We start from the raw sequence: 14,891 nt of genomic DNA on the forward strand, positions 1-14,891 counted from the left end.
TGAATCTATCCCGGGTAGAGCAGTGTAATAAAGTTAGTATAAATATAAAACCGTTATATAACCTTTTTATAAAGGTTATATAACGGTTTTATATTGCAATAATTTGTAGTTAAAAAATACTAAAAAATGTTTTATAATAAAAAAAACTATCATTAATTGATTTCCAGTGTAAAAAATAGTCTTTAAAAATTAATGTTTTTTTATGTAGTTTTCAATATTTATTTTAATTTTGGGTTATGTATTTGTTTAGTTTCAAGGATATGTATTTTTTAAAAACTAAATCGTTGTAATGATTTAGTTATTATATCTATTCTTCCTAGATGTTATTACCGAAGAAAACCGGACGGCCAATGTCGCGTAAGCTAACAAGTCTGTACGAGAAGATCCGGGCTTGTCGACTCACAAGCGTTCTGCTGCTATAACGATACCAAGGTCAAGTTTGCGTCGAATTTTGAAACTGAATTTGAAACTACGCCCATATAGTTCCAGATATTATTTTTTTGCTATTTTATTCCTGATATAATTTATCTCCTTAAATTGATTAGTGGTGCTAGGGGCTATCAATAGCTTCACGGTGGTTTTCCTGACTGCGACTGTCCCTTGCGACAGCCTAGGTAGGAGGTCGGGCCGAGTTTATCCGAGTCAATCAACAGTAAGAATCAGTGTTTAATAATAAATAACAATTCAACAATACAGTGATGAATAGCGAGAAAGCAGTACCATTCCCTACGGAATTCTATTATTCTTAGGAACCATTTGGAATGCCGCCACACAATTTGATTTTACAAATTGGAGCTTATAAATATTATGGATGAATATAGGCTGTGCGTTAACATATTACTGTTAAATGTAATTAAGGCAACAAATTAACGGGTTTTGCTAAAGGCGAATATGTTTGCATTCCTCACATTTTGTTAATATTGACCAACGTGCCTTTTAATTTGAAAAGTTCAAAATTTTTCGTAAACGTTTCTTCTGCAAATGATCATAGATAAATTTCAGGGATATTTTTTTATAGTCGATGTGGTCAATTTGATATCATTTTGTTTTTCCCATTGGCACCTATAAGTGGATTGCTATAAAGTACAATACCAAGGGATTTTTCTTTTTAACCATAGAAAAAGAAAAACAATGAATTTAAAAGTAGTCCCACAACCACTGAAATGTATTTTTTTTGTTCTTTCAATGTATTAATTAGTATAATATGTTTATATTATATTTTAATAATGTTTTATTGAAACAATTTATAAAACGTAAATTACATTCAAAAGTAAATAACTTTTTTTTATTCGATTTTATAACGCATCATTTTCTTTAAGAATCATTATATTTCAGATTGACATTTTAGTAGCAAGTTTTAATTTTATTTAAATAGCTTTTTTTAAATTAAATACTGTATAGGGCAAATTAATACGATTTTTTCTATGATAATTAATTTCAGATCATTATATTTGTTAATTTAAAAAGAAATTACCTAAAGTGATTTAAAGTCATCATCTGTAAATAACTAAATGTTATGGTGTTATTCTTTATTGTAAGTCATAAGTGTAAATATTGATTTGTTCAAACGATTTAGATTAATTAAAAAATATCACCAATTAGTTCAACTATATAGTTTTTCACACTTGCAAACAAAAAATAGTATAAATTACAGTGTTTTTCGTATCCGACTTCTCATTAGTTGCGGGGATGGAAACACCGCTTTTTGGCATCATTCCAAACCTAGAAATTAAACAGAAAATGTTGGCAAAGAGGTAATAGTGGCTGAAATTAGTGGTTACAGTGGTCGGGATTTTGTGTTGTATTTATAATCAGTTGCCTCTTAGTAAGATATAAAATGCTCAACTAATTAAATCACTAACTACTATTTTTATTATAAATTTAAATTATTTTTCTTTTCAACTAAATAATGCGTTATTTTGATTTACTATTCAAACACATTTTTTTCTATAGAAAGTGAACGTTAAATAAAAAGAGAATAATAGAGTCTGGGTAGATATTTACAGTATAAGATACTGTATAGAATAGCGTCAATTTTCATCCTCGCATAAGAGGTTGATAAAAGATAAACTTGCATCAAGTTTAGAACCATACTAAAATTCTTCACCCCACTTTTGTCGTAACAATGGTGTTCATTAAACATTATGAGGGGGAACAAATAGAGTCGCATTCTTGGTGAAATCTTGAAAGGGGAAGATACAATTATCTAATGCACGCGTAACTGTAGAATATTTTCAAAAACTAAAAACAATTTTATTATATTTATTAAAACGTGTAAAACGTTCTAAATGGGTTAAATGTAATGTTTTATTATCGTTAATAAACATATAAAGCTAAAATATTTTGCGCTATACCAATCCATTTCTATACAAGTTATACATTAAAAACTGTATAATATATACTTACGGAATTGTATGCTTGAATATATAGTTGTGTGCAGTGGCTTAGCTATGGTGGGGCGGAGGGGGCGGGCCGCCCCGGGCGGCACTTGCTTAGGGGCTGCATATTCGCGATGGGGTCGTCTAGTGTGGTTCTTAACCCAGAATGCACTAAATCATATATGAATTCACGAATAACAAGATCTTAATAATAACCCATTTATTATTTTTAGAAATGCTGATTTTATGACCCTGCAAAAAATGTATAGGGGGGGGGGCAATTTTAAGGATCGCCCTGGGCGGCACATATCCTAGCTACGCCACTGGTTGTGTGTATTACAATATATGTATATATTCAGAGTCACCGAGAGAAAAGTCGAGCCCTGGTTGCTGCGGTCCCCCCCACCAAGCAATTTAAATGACATCTAAAATATAATATTTAAAGACTCACAGTTCGCACAAATATGCGTTTTCTTGTATAAACGAAAATGAAACCATAATATGTAAATGAAAAAAAATTCATAGTTTTTTCAGTGTCCTTGAAAAAATTGTAAAACGTCATAAACTTTCGGTTCTCAGTAACTCACACTCAATAAAACAGTTTATACTCTTTTGTCGATCTACGATGTAGATTCTACTTCTACATCACCAGATAAATTATATTTTCATTGTTAAAAATATATATCTACTGGGGAAAATATATTTTTTAAATATTTCTGGGATAGATTCGAAATTGTTTTTTTAGAAGTTTTTTACGAAAATTTCTGGTTTGGAATCAGGGATGTCATTTCTGATTTTTCCAGGGAGAGTGGGGAAAAGTTGGCCAGTCAGTAACGTTTTTTTTAATATTTTGATATCATTAAAATTCATAGTATTTCATGAAATGACATACATTTTTCTGGCCGAATTCAAGGGGGAGGGGGCAAGTGCAAATTAATCTTACTCAGAGAAACGACATAATAAATATGAAAATTGCTGGAAATATACATTAAGATCATCATATGCTAGTAGAAAAAACGAATACACACTACATTGAGAATAGGAGAGATTATGAATTCAATACCTCAGATTAATAAATTTGTACAATACAATAATGAAACATTTAATGCAAAATTTAGACAATTTAAATTAGTGTATTTAGAAGAAATTTGTAACATAATCTGTAAATTAAAAAAAGGAACCAGTACTGATGAATTGGATGTATACACGTATTGTTAATGAAACATAGGAAATACTAAGAACTAAAATACATTATTTAGTAAATAAAGTACTTTCCGAAGAAGAAATACCTGATTATTTAAGGATTGCTACTATTAAACCTATAACTAAAATAAAAAATAGTAAAAAGGTTGAGGAAATGAGATCAATTAACATGTTGCCTTGTATGGAAAAAGAGATGGAAGAAGTAGTAATCAGAAAATTAATGAACTTTATTATTTCTCAAAACATTTCGTGTGAACCACAGTCGGGGTTCAGAGAAAAACATTTCACTGAGACTGCATTACAAGTAGTAATAAATGATTGATTGTTGACCAAGGAAACGAACAAAACTCGAGCATTGAAAATAAATTATAATATTAAAGCAATATAGCTTCTAAGGTGATAGGATATAATCCCCTAGTGCAAAATACCCTTGAGTATGCTTCTCTCGTCTGATTGCTTAACAATGCAACCGACTCACTTTTAATATAAAATATACAAAAATGTTTTTTTCAGATTCATATACATAAGAGAATATAAATAGTATATATTTTTATTTCTTACAAAATTCCGACAAACTATGCTGAAGTTTGATTCCTTTGAGCTGCGTAGATGAGTATACGTGTGTAAGCGTTTCAAGTAGTTGTAGGGAAAATACCCAATCTGGAGATTCAGGAAGATCTTAGATTTGTGTGTCACCTAATTAAGGGCGCTTGCGTTACTTAGTATTGTTTGAAATACCGCATGTAAGAACAGGAGTAACACAAAAATTCGGTAACATAAAAATTTCACATTTTTTCAATATTTAATTACACTTCTTTCTAAAAATAAAGTTTAAGCGTTTATTTGAAGAGGTATTTATTCAGCAGAAGTCGAAGAATAGGCGATGATGACGAAAATAATATTTATTTTTAAATATGTTTTTTTCTTTTGTTTTTTTATATGAATTAAAGTTCTTAATGAATATTTATTAGTAACATTTTGAAATTTATATTTTAATTTACTTAATAGTTTGTTTTCCGAGAAAATCTTTTGAATGTAAGGACAATAATTTTATATGGCAATATAGTTTTTAAAAGAAGTCGTTTGAAAATCGTCTATGAGTTTTCACGTTCGAAAATGGCGGCGAATCCCGGCGATGCGCAACTCGCTTTCCACCCTCGGCGCTCGGGGCGCTCGGGTGGGGGTAGTGTCGTGAATCAATACGCGCGCACGTCTCGGGGTGGCCGGACGTGCGCCGGGAGCTCGCACAGGCCGCGCCTCGAGTACCATGCGCGCCAAAGTGAGCTGACAAGCGAACCGAACGTGCGAACCATGCATCTCTACTTCGAGCAGAACAACAGTGCCAAATGCGACTGCTCCATCCTGTCGCTGTCATGGATGGGCAAAGTGCCAGACGAGCTGCCCGAGGTTTGTCTCTTCTCTGTCTCTCAAGACACTTTTCCGATTCGACCTTCATTTGCATGCATTTTTATTCATTTACAAATTTTCATTCATATGGAAACTCTCCGACAAATTCAAATGTCAAATTTAAGCGAGCGCCGCCATGTTTGTTTTTATTCAAACGTATAACAAATAAAAAGCGTCATGTCTGAATCTTTATTTTTCCGGCCATGACCCATTCATTTTCTTTGTTTTCGATACAACTAAATCGTATTTTGATATTGATAAGTAATTCAAAAATATTAATATAATACAAAAAAGTGACAACATCATATTTCGGTAAAAACGTGTCGCGTTTCGGTAGTTTTAAAGATGACGAAGAAAATGTCGTTGATTGAAATTATAATTAAAATAATAATTACACTGTACCTACAAGTTTGATTGTTAATGAATAAAAAAACTGGTAACAAATACTAGTGAATTTTAATCAAATATTAATTAAATCCACCAAAGATATTTAAGGCTGAAATTTTAATAAAATATTAAAATAAAGCTTAGCACAAATTGGGGCAATTAAACTATAATCTTTAGAGTTAATCTTAGTAAACTTAATAATTAAAAAAAACAAATAGGAGATTAAATTAATAAAAATTGAACAATTCACGAAGTGAAAAATAATATATAATGACTTTTTAAACGTGAATTTTTATCTCGTATATATTTACATAATAGTTCTTCATAAATCGGGCACGGACCCTACGATTATTTTTAGTTAACAGTCTATATTATAGACTGAATTAAAGCATTTTTTCATCTTATAGACTCTATAAGATGAAAAAATGCTTTAATTTCGATACAGATCAACTAAATCGAGTTTTGAAACATTTATTTCTATTTATTAGAAATTAAAATTTTAAACTTTCTATTAAATCCATGAGCCTCATCTGTCGGTGTTCCCCAAAGTTGAATTTTAGGACCCTTACTATTTACAATATTTACAAAGCCGCATTATTCGTTGACAGTAAACCGATTTTATGCTCATAAAAAATCTTTATAAAATGGTAGTTTAATTATTGAAAAGTGACTAGAAAAATAGTGTAAATATACTGCGAATATCTTTAAAAGTCTTTGCTAGCAAAAAAATTAATAAACCCTTTTTTAAATTTTAACTTTTAATTTCTTTAATGAAAATGTAATGTTTTGATAACATTAAATTTGGTTTTGTTTGATAAACGGGTACCGCAGGAAAAATCACCGTTACAAAGTTTGTTCAGTGCTTCTTTTACGCACAGAATCGATCTATTTATGATCGTATATAATACGTGCGACAAAAAGTGAATCCTTTTTGATAACCAGCGGTCTTTTTTGCACAACCGGAATTAATAATGGTCAATAAATTTCGAAATAGTATTTAATATATGTATAAGTAAAATAATTATAGTTATTATTTATAACCCTGAAAAAGACAAAACTATGCCAGTGAAAAGTCTTATAATTCAGGAAATTTTGAATATAGAATAAGAGCAAGTTTAGTTATCTTAGTTTATTATATTTTATTTTTTATAGGGTTTAGTTTATTGTGTTATATATTTGTTGTTACATAAGTATTAAATTAACTAAAAATTAACATTTTTCTCACTGATTAGATTATATTATTTAAAAAATTAAAGATCGGTTTTTGCAAATACTAAAATTCCAAAACCAGTGTTTGTTTGGGGTGACCCAAAAAGAATTTACAATTTTGCATTGAAATACAATTCATTCTATATGCTTAATTATTGTAAATTAAAACATATGACATGACATGATTTGGCATAATTGCTGTTTAATACCAGCAATAACTTCTTTAATTGTTGAATGTACCGTGAATTGTAAGCATAAATCTTCGATTTAAAGTAACCACACATAAACAAATCAAGTGGGGTTAAATCATATGACGGTGCGGTCAATGCGAATCACCACTTCATGATGACCTGGAAATTTCCTGTTATAACCGCTTATTTTATAGGTCAAAGTTATCCAATTGAGGCTACAAACAAATTAAAAATCATCTTGCGATATCGTTCGCCTTTGGTAGTAAGAGCACCAGCCTCAACCACAGCCTTATAACGCCGTGTACTGAAAAGTTGCTCAAACCCTAGCTTTGATTTCTCGTTCATGAATTGAAAAGAGTCCAGCTCAATACTTCGCGGTTATAACAATATTTATTGTATTTGCCACAAAGATAAGATTATTATTTAAATGTAAAATTACACGATTCTAACTTATTTTAAAAAAATAATTCGTAACTTATATATCATTGACTTTAAGCCTAAATTAATGTGATACACATAAAGTGGATAGCACGGTGCAATATTTCTGCCATAGAGATAAGATCTTGCTTTTTTAGATACTGTTGATTTATATTTTAAAAATATTTGGCAAAATACATTTTTTAATATGATTTTTTTTAGCTAAAATTGAAATTTAACTTATTAGTACATATTTATACACAATGGTGTTTATAAAATGTATGGCACGATTATAAATTCGATACATTTATTGCTAGTAATCCTTAGCATTACATATTGACTAACATATGTACGTAGAAAAATTTGTCAAATCTTTACTGTATGTGTATTAGTAAAATATTTAAAACTCATAGTTATTATTTATTTATTAATTTATTTAGCTTAATAGCTAATCTTTACAATAGTTAAATATTTAAAACATAATAATAAAACATACAAATATATTTTTTCCTATCATCTCTATGTATTCTTTTTTACGTACATATACAATCGTTATTTTTTATTTATAAATAATATATACCACTTATGCAACTCTTTATTGATTAATTATTTAAATTGTATTTTTTATTTATATAATGTATTTTACGATAATATCCATTATCTTTTTATTTTTATTCGTTTCGCGAAAAGATAAATGCACGCAATCTAATCCGACCCTGATATTTAATTTAACCAGTTTCGATTTTAACGTTGTTACGAGATAACACAGGTCGATAGTTTTATTGACTCATTAAATAAAAATACTTTTTTTTAGTGTCATTATCAATGTGCTAAACGGCTTACATAATTTCTCGACGAATCTTTTAATATATATAACTCAAGAGCTAAACTTAAATTAGATGCCGTAGTCTTGGTATAACGGAATATAATGTAATTATGGAGACTGAAACTGAACAAGATTACCCATCTACAATATGAAAGGGATTTGTGTAATAAATGGATCCACTTGAATACTCTTCTAATACTATGTATTCTTACTCCACCTGATATAAATATGAATTATAAAAAAAAATTCTATAAGGAGTTTTAAATTATCATAAACGATTCATATTTATAGACTTATAAATAATACTAATAACATTTTATAAGTATGAAATAAATTTAGATTAACTTCACAAAAATATATTATTTCTCCCGCCACTAACTTCAGCATAGGTGTTTCTTATATTTATTCTTATCCTTTAAGTTTAAGTGAAATGTAATGGTATTTATTAATACCCTGCTTTTCACTAATGTTTCGCAAGACTAATGTACTAGTCCTTTTAATTATTTTCTCACTATCGCGCAATTGGCTATAAAATATGGAATTTATGTAAATTTACACCGGAAAACTCCAACGTGAAAATTTCCCGTTCTCGACCGTATGTTTCTGGAGTGGATATCGTCCTTTCAGATAGTATAGTAGCCTTTTAAAGTAGTAGTTGTGTGAAGGAGTCTTCGTGTTCAAAGAAGACACATTGTTTCCAGTTGTAGCAAGTGAAGCGCGCTTGACACGGCTGCATTGTGTTTTTGGCAGGGAAACACTCCAACGACTGCCATTGTCATGACCTACTTAAAAAAAAAAGAAAAACACTACGTTCTTGGACGTTAGTGTTCTCTTATTTTAGATACGGTGACCATATTTTGGTGATCGTTCTTTGCTATCTATAATCCACTTGAAAACCATACGGCTTAATCCATAGTTTAGATTAATATCTAAAATGCACATAATAAACACTTATATTGATACAACTTATCATTTTTTTCTATCTTGATTTTAATTTTAATTTTTGTATTTATATTTAATTACAAAATTAAATGTAGTCAACTATAAAATTACTCATATATGAAATTGTTTTTTATTTGATAAAATCATTTGATTTAGATGTTAAATAAGCGTTAAACAGTGTTTCTTTAGTCTTGTTATTTTTAGCTATTGTCGATATTTTTTTATTTTATTTTTTAAAACAGTGCTTTAACCATAATACATTATTCGTTTATATTTACAAAAGGTAAACAACCATGTAAAATCTTTTGTTGTTTTGAAAAGTAAATAAAAAATATTTTATATTTTTAAGAATATTATCTGAAGGTCAAATGCATCCAATAGTATTTTTAATATACTATAAACTATCAATAATACAAGTAATAGGTCTTAGCTTTAAATGCATGCGTGGAAAAATATCTTAGCGGTTTTTTTAGGAGTTTCGCCAAAAGCACCATAAAATATGATTTGATTAGTTAAGTGTAATGATTTATATAAGTAGGTGGCTATTTATATTTTATTTCAAACAAAATTTATATAGCATATATCAATAACTTGTTAGTATTTATAAATTGGTACTTTAACGACAAAAAGTACTTCGCTTCGCTGAAATTCTAGACAATAACGAACTAATCAATAAATTGTTAAAGTGACACGCGCTCCTCATAACAAAGCCGAGCATCCTCGATGCCTGATTTCGGCGATATTCATAGAAAATCTCAATCCCTGTTCGAACATCACTTCCATGTCATTGACGTTAAGTATTTTTACTTAAATCACCTCAGCCTAAACTGATCCTTCAGATCTTATTGTGAAGATAGTGAATCTGCATTTGTACGAATACACTGAAATTTTCAGTTCATAAAATATGTGGCGACCACACACAGATGCCTACATTTGAAAGGGTCTTTTTCTCAAAACTTGCGTTAATTTACTGGGATCAAAACGATCATCCATTAATATTGAAACAATACAATAGCGTAAAGGATGGACCACATAAAGCCCTCGCTACGACCAGAAAATCGCATAAATAACACGAGTCATTAAGAGAATATTTATTTGTTGCGAAACGGTCACGGATATAATAAATCACCGGATCCAAAAGATTCCTGTTGAAATGAAATACGACCATGGTAAACCTATTTCGATGCTCTAAGAAGGGACTGCAGCTGCATAATTGTAATTGGTCAGCAAGATTTGCATGAGAAGGTAGTCACCAGCAGCCACTCGAAGAGACAACATACTGTCATGGGCGCTCACATCCCGAGAGAAACTCCTCCATACGAGCACCACCGTAGCAAAGAGGGATCAACTTCCGCTGTACACTCGCTACCATGTCACCTACTAGACTTTTGAGGACCTCCCACGGACATCATCCTTGCGCCAGCTTCTTCACCACCGCTCGGAGAAAACATCTCGCCATTTATCGTCTGTCGCAATTGTAATATAATATAATAAAAATCTAACTAGATTCCACTAAGCGTCCCACTGGTTACGAAGTCACTCAAGGTTACGAAGGTACTCAAACCTTAAAAATAAATATTCGGATGTATGACATTGATAAAGAAAAAAAAGCAGATGACATAAATTGGATCCTTGAGGTATACAAGAATGAGTGAAATACTTGTCTGGGCCACGTTTTCCTTACTTTTGAAGAAGAAATTCATGACAAACTTTGTGGAATGCTTTTCGAAAGTCAGAATATACTACATTGACCTGGATTTTAGAATCGAGGAACTTATTCACCACATTCAAAATGCTTAAGAGGTTAGTGACCATGGAACGAAGCGGACGAAAACTGTGATGTTGATCCACTAGCGTCTGCCGACAGTGATTATGAATATATATGTAAATAATTATATCAAGCAAGTATGTGGCAAATGTAAATCTATGTATAAATCAAGTTCTTTGTAGCAGAACTATTATTGAACAGCTTAATTATTGTAAGATTATTGGAATTGATTAACAATTAATATATTATGATATGGTTAGATTTTAAAATGTATAAAGTAATCTGAACTGAATCTTTTGTTGGATATAAAATGCGCAAAACTTATCTATATTAAAATTTGCCACAGTAAAACTAATAGATAAGTCGTCGTTATACACAAAAGATCCACTCGACCCGTCGGAATGGAACAATATTTATAAACCCTTACTGCCTCGGACAGCTGCCACGCGAGGAAAGAGGAGACGAACAAAAATAATAAAACGCGAGAGCTGCTCCGCCGCGGAGAGTGAGAAAACGCGAGATCTCCTCTATCGCAAGGGATGGGAAATGGGAAAAAAAGACCGCCGAATCCAAAGTGTCCCGCGTTTTACGGCGCGATGCTCACCCACCGTCTCGGCGCCTTTTCCTTTTTTTCTCTCTCCGGATTTACTTTCGTCTTGACAGCTACTCGAAGTGTGGGACAAATGTTTTTCCAAAACCTTCTCCCCCAAGGCGTTCCGCTTACTTTTGGCCTTGGAATTATGGAGGTTTTACGTGCGGATGTGGTCTTTGACCCAGTTTAACTCGTTTGGAAGAATGTGTGCAAAAATATCGCGTGAACGCAGTTTTACATAAAATATAGTCTAATACAAACGTAAACATAAAGCAATTAAAACCAACAACGCCGATAAAGGTTTAATACTGCAGTGAAAAGAAAATACATGGTTTTCAGATCTTTGCGTAACATGCGACAAACAAATTATGTACATGTTAATATTTAAAATGTATACGTATTTGTTTGTTGAAAGATGACATTATGTTTTGCGTTTTATTATGTCGGTTATTATGAATAAAATTAACAAACGGCTATTTTTCGTAAATACAACAATATATTCGAGCATTTAAATTTCAAATATGTTTGATGGATATTATAATCTTATGATTGTTTCTATTTATAAAAATCGATTGCAGATCTCACTATTAATATAGAAAATATTTAAATATGCTTAGATGTGAAATTTAAAGCTATAAGTTGGATACTACTAATATCAAACTTGCCGTTTCCATTGTTATAGCAAGTTATAACTAAGTATAAATAATTTAAGATTGACTATCTGTCAATAATTATTTTTCATAATTTTGAAAGAAGTATCAATATTTATACACCTATGTATATTGTTTACAAAAACACATATTTGTTGTATTGGTTTTGAACGTTATATTGTGATTTTTTACAAAAAAAGTAACACAAAAACAAAACCTTGTACGGACCGCATCATAAGATTCCCTATCGAGTTCGACGGTTTACCGTTACATTCTAATTAGAATCCACTACTATTTGCCTCTCAGCCATACACCGTAGGGGTGTTACACTGCGCTTCTAAAGAAATATTTACCATTTTATTTTTATTATATAATAATGCTCTTTTCTTATATTAAATATAAATATTTTATTGCTTTTGGAAACAAAAATAGTAGGAATACATTTAATAATGACTATAATAATTATATTTATTTAAAATATCGTTAAAATCCTGCACAAAATTAAAAAAATCAGTTACATAAGTAGTGAAATTATGGTATGAAGTTAGTGGTATTGTAGGTTAATCAAATTTATTCATTTAACAATCCAGAACTGACGCCGATCCCCTAGAAATTAAAGTGGGAGTGGTGTTGCATGCAACGAAGAAAGAGATAAAGCATGCTCTTTCGTGTAACGGTACTTCGTCCAGATGACATGGGAATCTTATGAAGCGTACGGACCACATAAAAATCTAGTTATGGCATTAGTAAAAATATACAATAGAAAACAATCGTAGTTTATTTATAATATAATATATAACTCTCGGGTATGTTCCATTTATATTTCAACGGGTATGATACTAGTTAATTAAAGTTTAAATTCAAAAGATTATTTTGTTTTATAAATATAATTGTTTCGATGATTCTATTAAAACGAGATATTTTTATAGTTTTAAAAACACTAGTCGACATTACTCGCACTTGAAAAATAAGTCTATTAATTGTATTAATATAATATTATATTAAAAGCAATTCAATATATTTATATAAAAATAAAGAGGTTTGAATATTATTCGAGCGAGCAATGTGCGCGGTTGTGTTTCCATAAATAAATTGATTGAAACATGGCATTTGTGCATGATTGAACATTTAATTTCCATCTGTATTATTTGACCTCAAAATGACGTCGACTGTAACATCGTTCTGTGATTTAGATTGAATTTGGATCTCTGAAACATTTTTTATGTTTATATCCTTACTACTGCTCTTCAAAGCGGTAGCTTCGAGATAAAATCTCATCTCGCAGACCCTCAGCAAAGTTTCGAGCGAAACTTTGTTAGGTACTCGATTCGGTCTAAAACCGAAATGGAAGCATTCTACCTGTTGAATGGTACTCTTGTGTGCGTTTTTCCCTTGCCGTGAAATAAAGGTCGTCGAACGCAACGTTATTATTATCATCAGCATCGGCAGCGTAAGTTGTAATCGATTATTCGATGCAGTCGCATAGGCGACGTATCCAATGTCTTGGCAATTATCCAGCTTCGGTTCAAGTGCGCTCTCGTCTTTCGGGGATAATGGCATAAGAGGAGTTTTCTCGACCTAGTTTCACACTATTGTTTCTCATTCACATCCACGCGCAATCGAGTGGAAAATTGATCGTTGACCCAATAGAATCCAATTGTCGCTTGCATTGACCTTACAAGTACAACACAATGCAATCAAAATTAGGTTATAACTATTTTTTTTTAAATTAAATTTGATACATAAAATATGTTATTAATGGTTAGTTTATGTATGGAATAAAGGGTATGATGTTTTTATAGAGGATGTAACAATATTAGATTTAGCACTTAAAAAGTCTAATTTCATTTTGATATAATAAATCAAATGAACGATTTACCAAAAATATTAATCTCCATAATTACTTGCCATCAAACGATACGTTAGTAATTATGATGGATGTATGCGAAATGTATATTTAATATTTTAATGTAGCATGATGTACATATACAACGTTTTGTATTATTGTATAGTAAACAATATAATCGCGCAAGTTTTCCCAAGCAGCAGCTGCGACAAGCGTTTATTCGCGAATAATTTTCACCACCCACATAAATACTGTTCGTCTCCGTCGAGACGTTTTTTAATATAAAAGCGGTTTATGAACAAACATAAAAAAATATATCTCATTTATTATGGACTTCTTTAATATCAATAAAAGTGTTTATTGTTATAGTCAGATATTAAAAAAGTTTAATACGAGCGTGTTCGCGAAAATAGGATATTTTCAGGAAGGAAAATTATGCGCAGTGTCGACTCGCAATTGACCTCGATAAAAATTTCACCCCGCCATTGAATTCGAACATTTGACGCCGGATATGGAGACGTTACGTCGATTTTACTATACTGTGTTGATATTTACGTACGTATTATCATCGGCTCAGTATGTCGTATCGTTTCCAATTGTTTCATGATCTGCATCTTGTTGCTCATTTATCATAAAAACAGCTTTTACAATGAGCATAATTCAAATTTATAATAGATGAACAATAATGTGTATTGCGATACAAAGAATCCAAATAAGAAATAAAATTTTAAAGCAAAGTATACACATACGTAAATTAATATTTCAAGACACGCGCGCCTTAGTTACGACGCGCGAAAAATCCTCTTGCGTCGGCATGAGGATTTTTCGCGCGTGTTTAAAATCGTGTCTCTTTTCACTTTATATGTGTAAAAAAATGGGATGGAAAAGAAGAGGGTTTTTTTTTGTTTTTCAGATTGTGCAAAGTAATTCGCTCGTATGCCCGTTTCATTTATTATACATACTACAGAAATTCTAATTTAAAAATAAAATTGTATACATACATATATTATAATCTTGGCATGTCGCTCTGATATTTTTCTTGTCAAAAGGGCGATTAAATTATAACGCAGGCCAA

General features: G+C 30.9%; 1 protein-coding gene across 2 annotated transcripts in view; it reads left to right on the forward strand.

Moving 5' to 3' along the window:
* The first annotated feature begins 4,780 nt into the window (after positions 1-4,780).
* Tusp (WD40 superfamily protein Tusp) overlaps positions 4,781-14,891 on the forward strand; it is a 44,737-nt gene continuing 34,626 nt past the window's right edge. For both annotated transcript variants that reach the window (XM_088196811.1, XM_088196812.1), the window contains exon 1: positions 4,781-4,988. In XM_088196811.1, coding sequence (XP_088052937.1) covers positions 4,893-4,988 — 96 coding nt within the window. In that variant the 5' untranslated portion in view covers positions 4,781-4,892. The remainder of the gene's footprint in view (positions 4,989-14,891) is intronic.

This window comes from Plectrocnemia conspersa, unplaced genomic scaffold (assembly GCF_051122295.1).
Source record: "Plectrocnemia conspersa isolate PC_06_02 unplaced genomic scaffold, ASM5112229v1 ptg000011l, whole genome shotgun sequence".
Taxonomy (NCBI): domain Eukaryota; kingdom Metazoa; phylum Arthropoda; class Insecta; order Trichoptera; family Polycentropodidae; genus Plectrocnemia; species Plectrocnemia conspersa.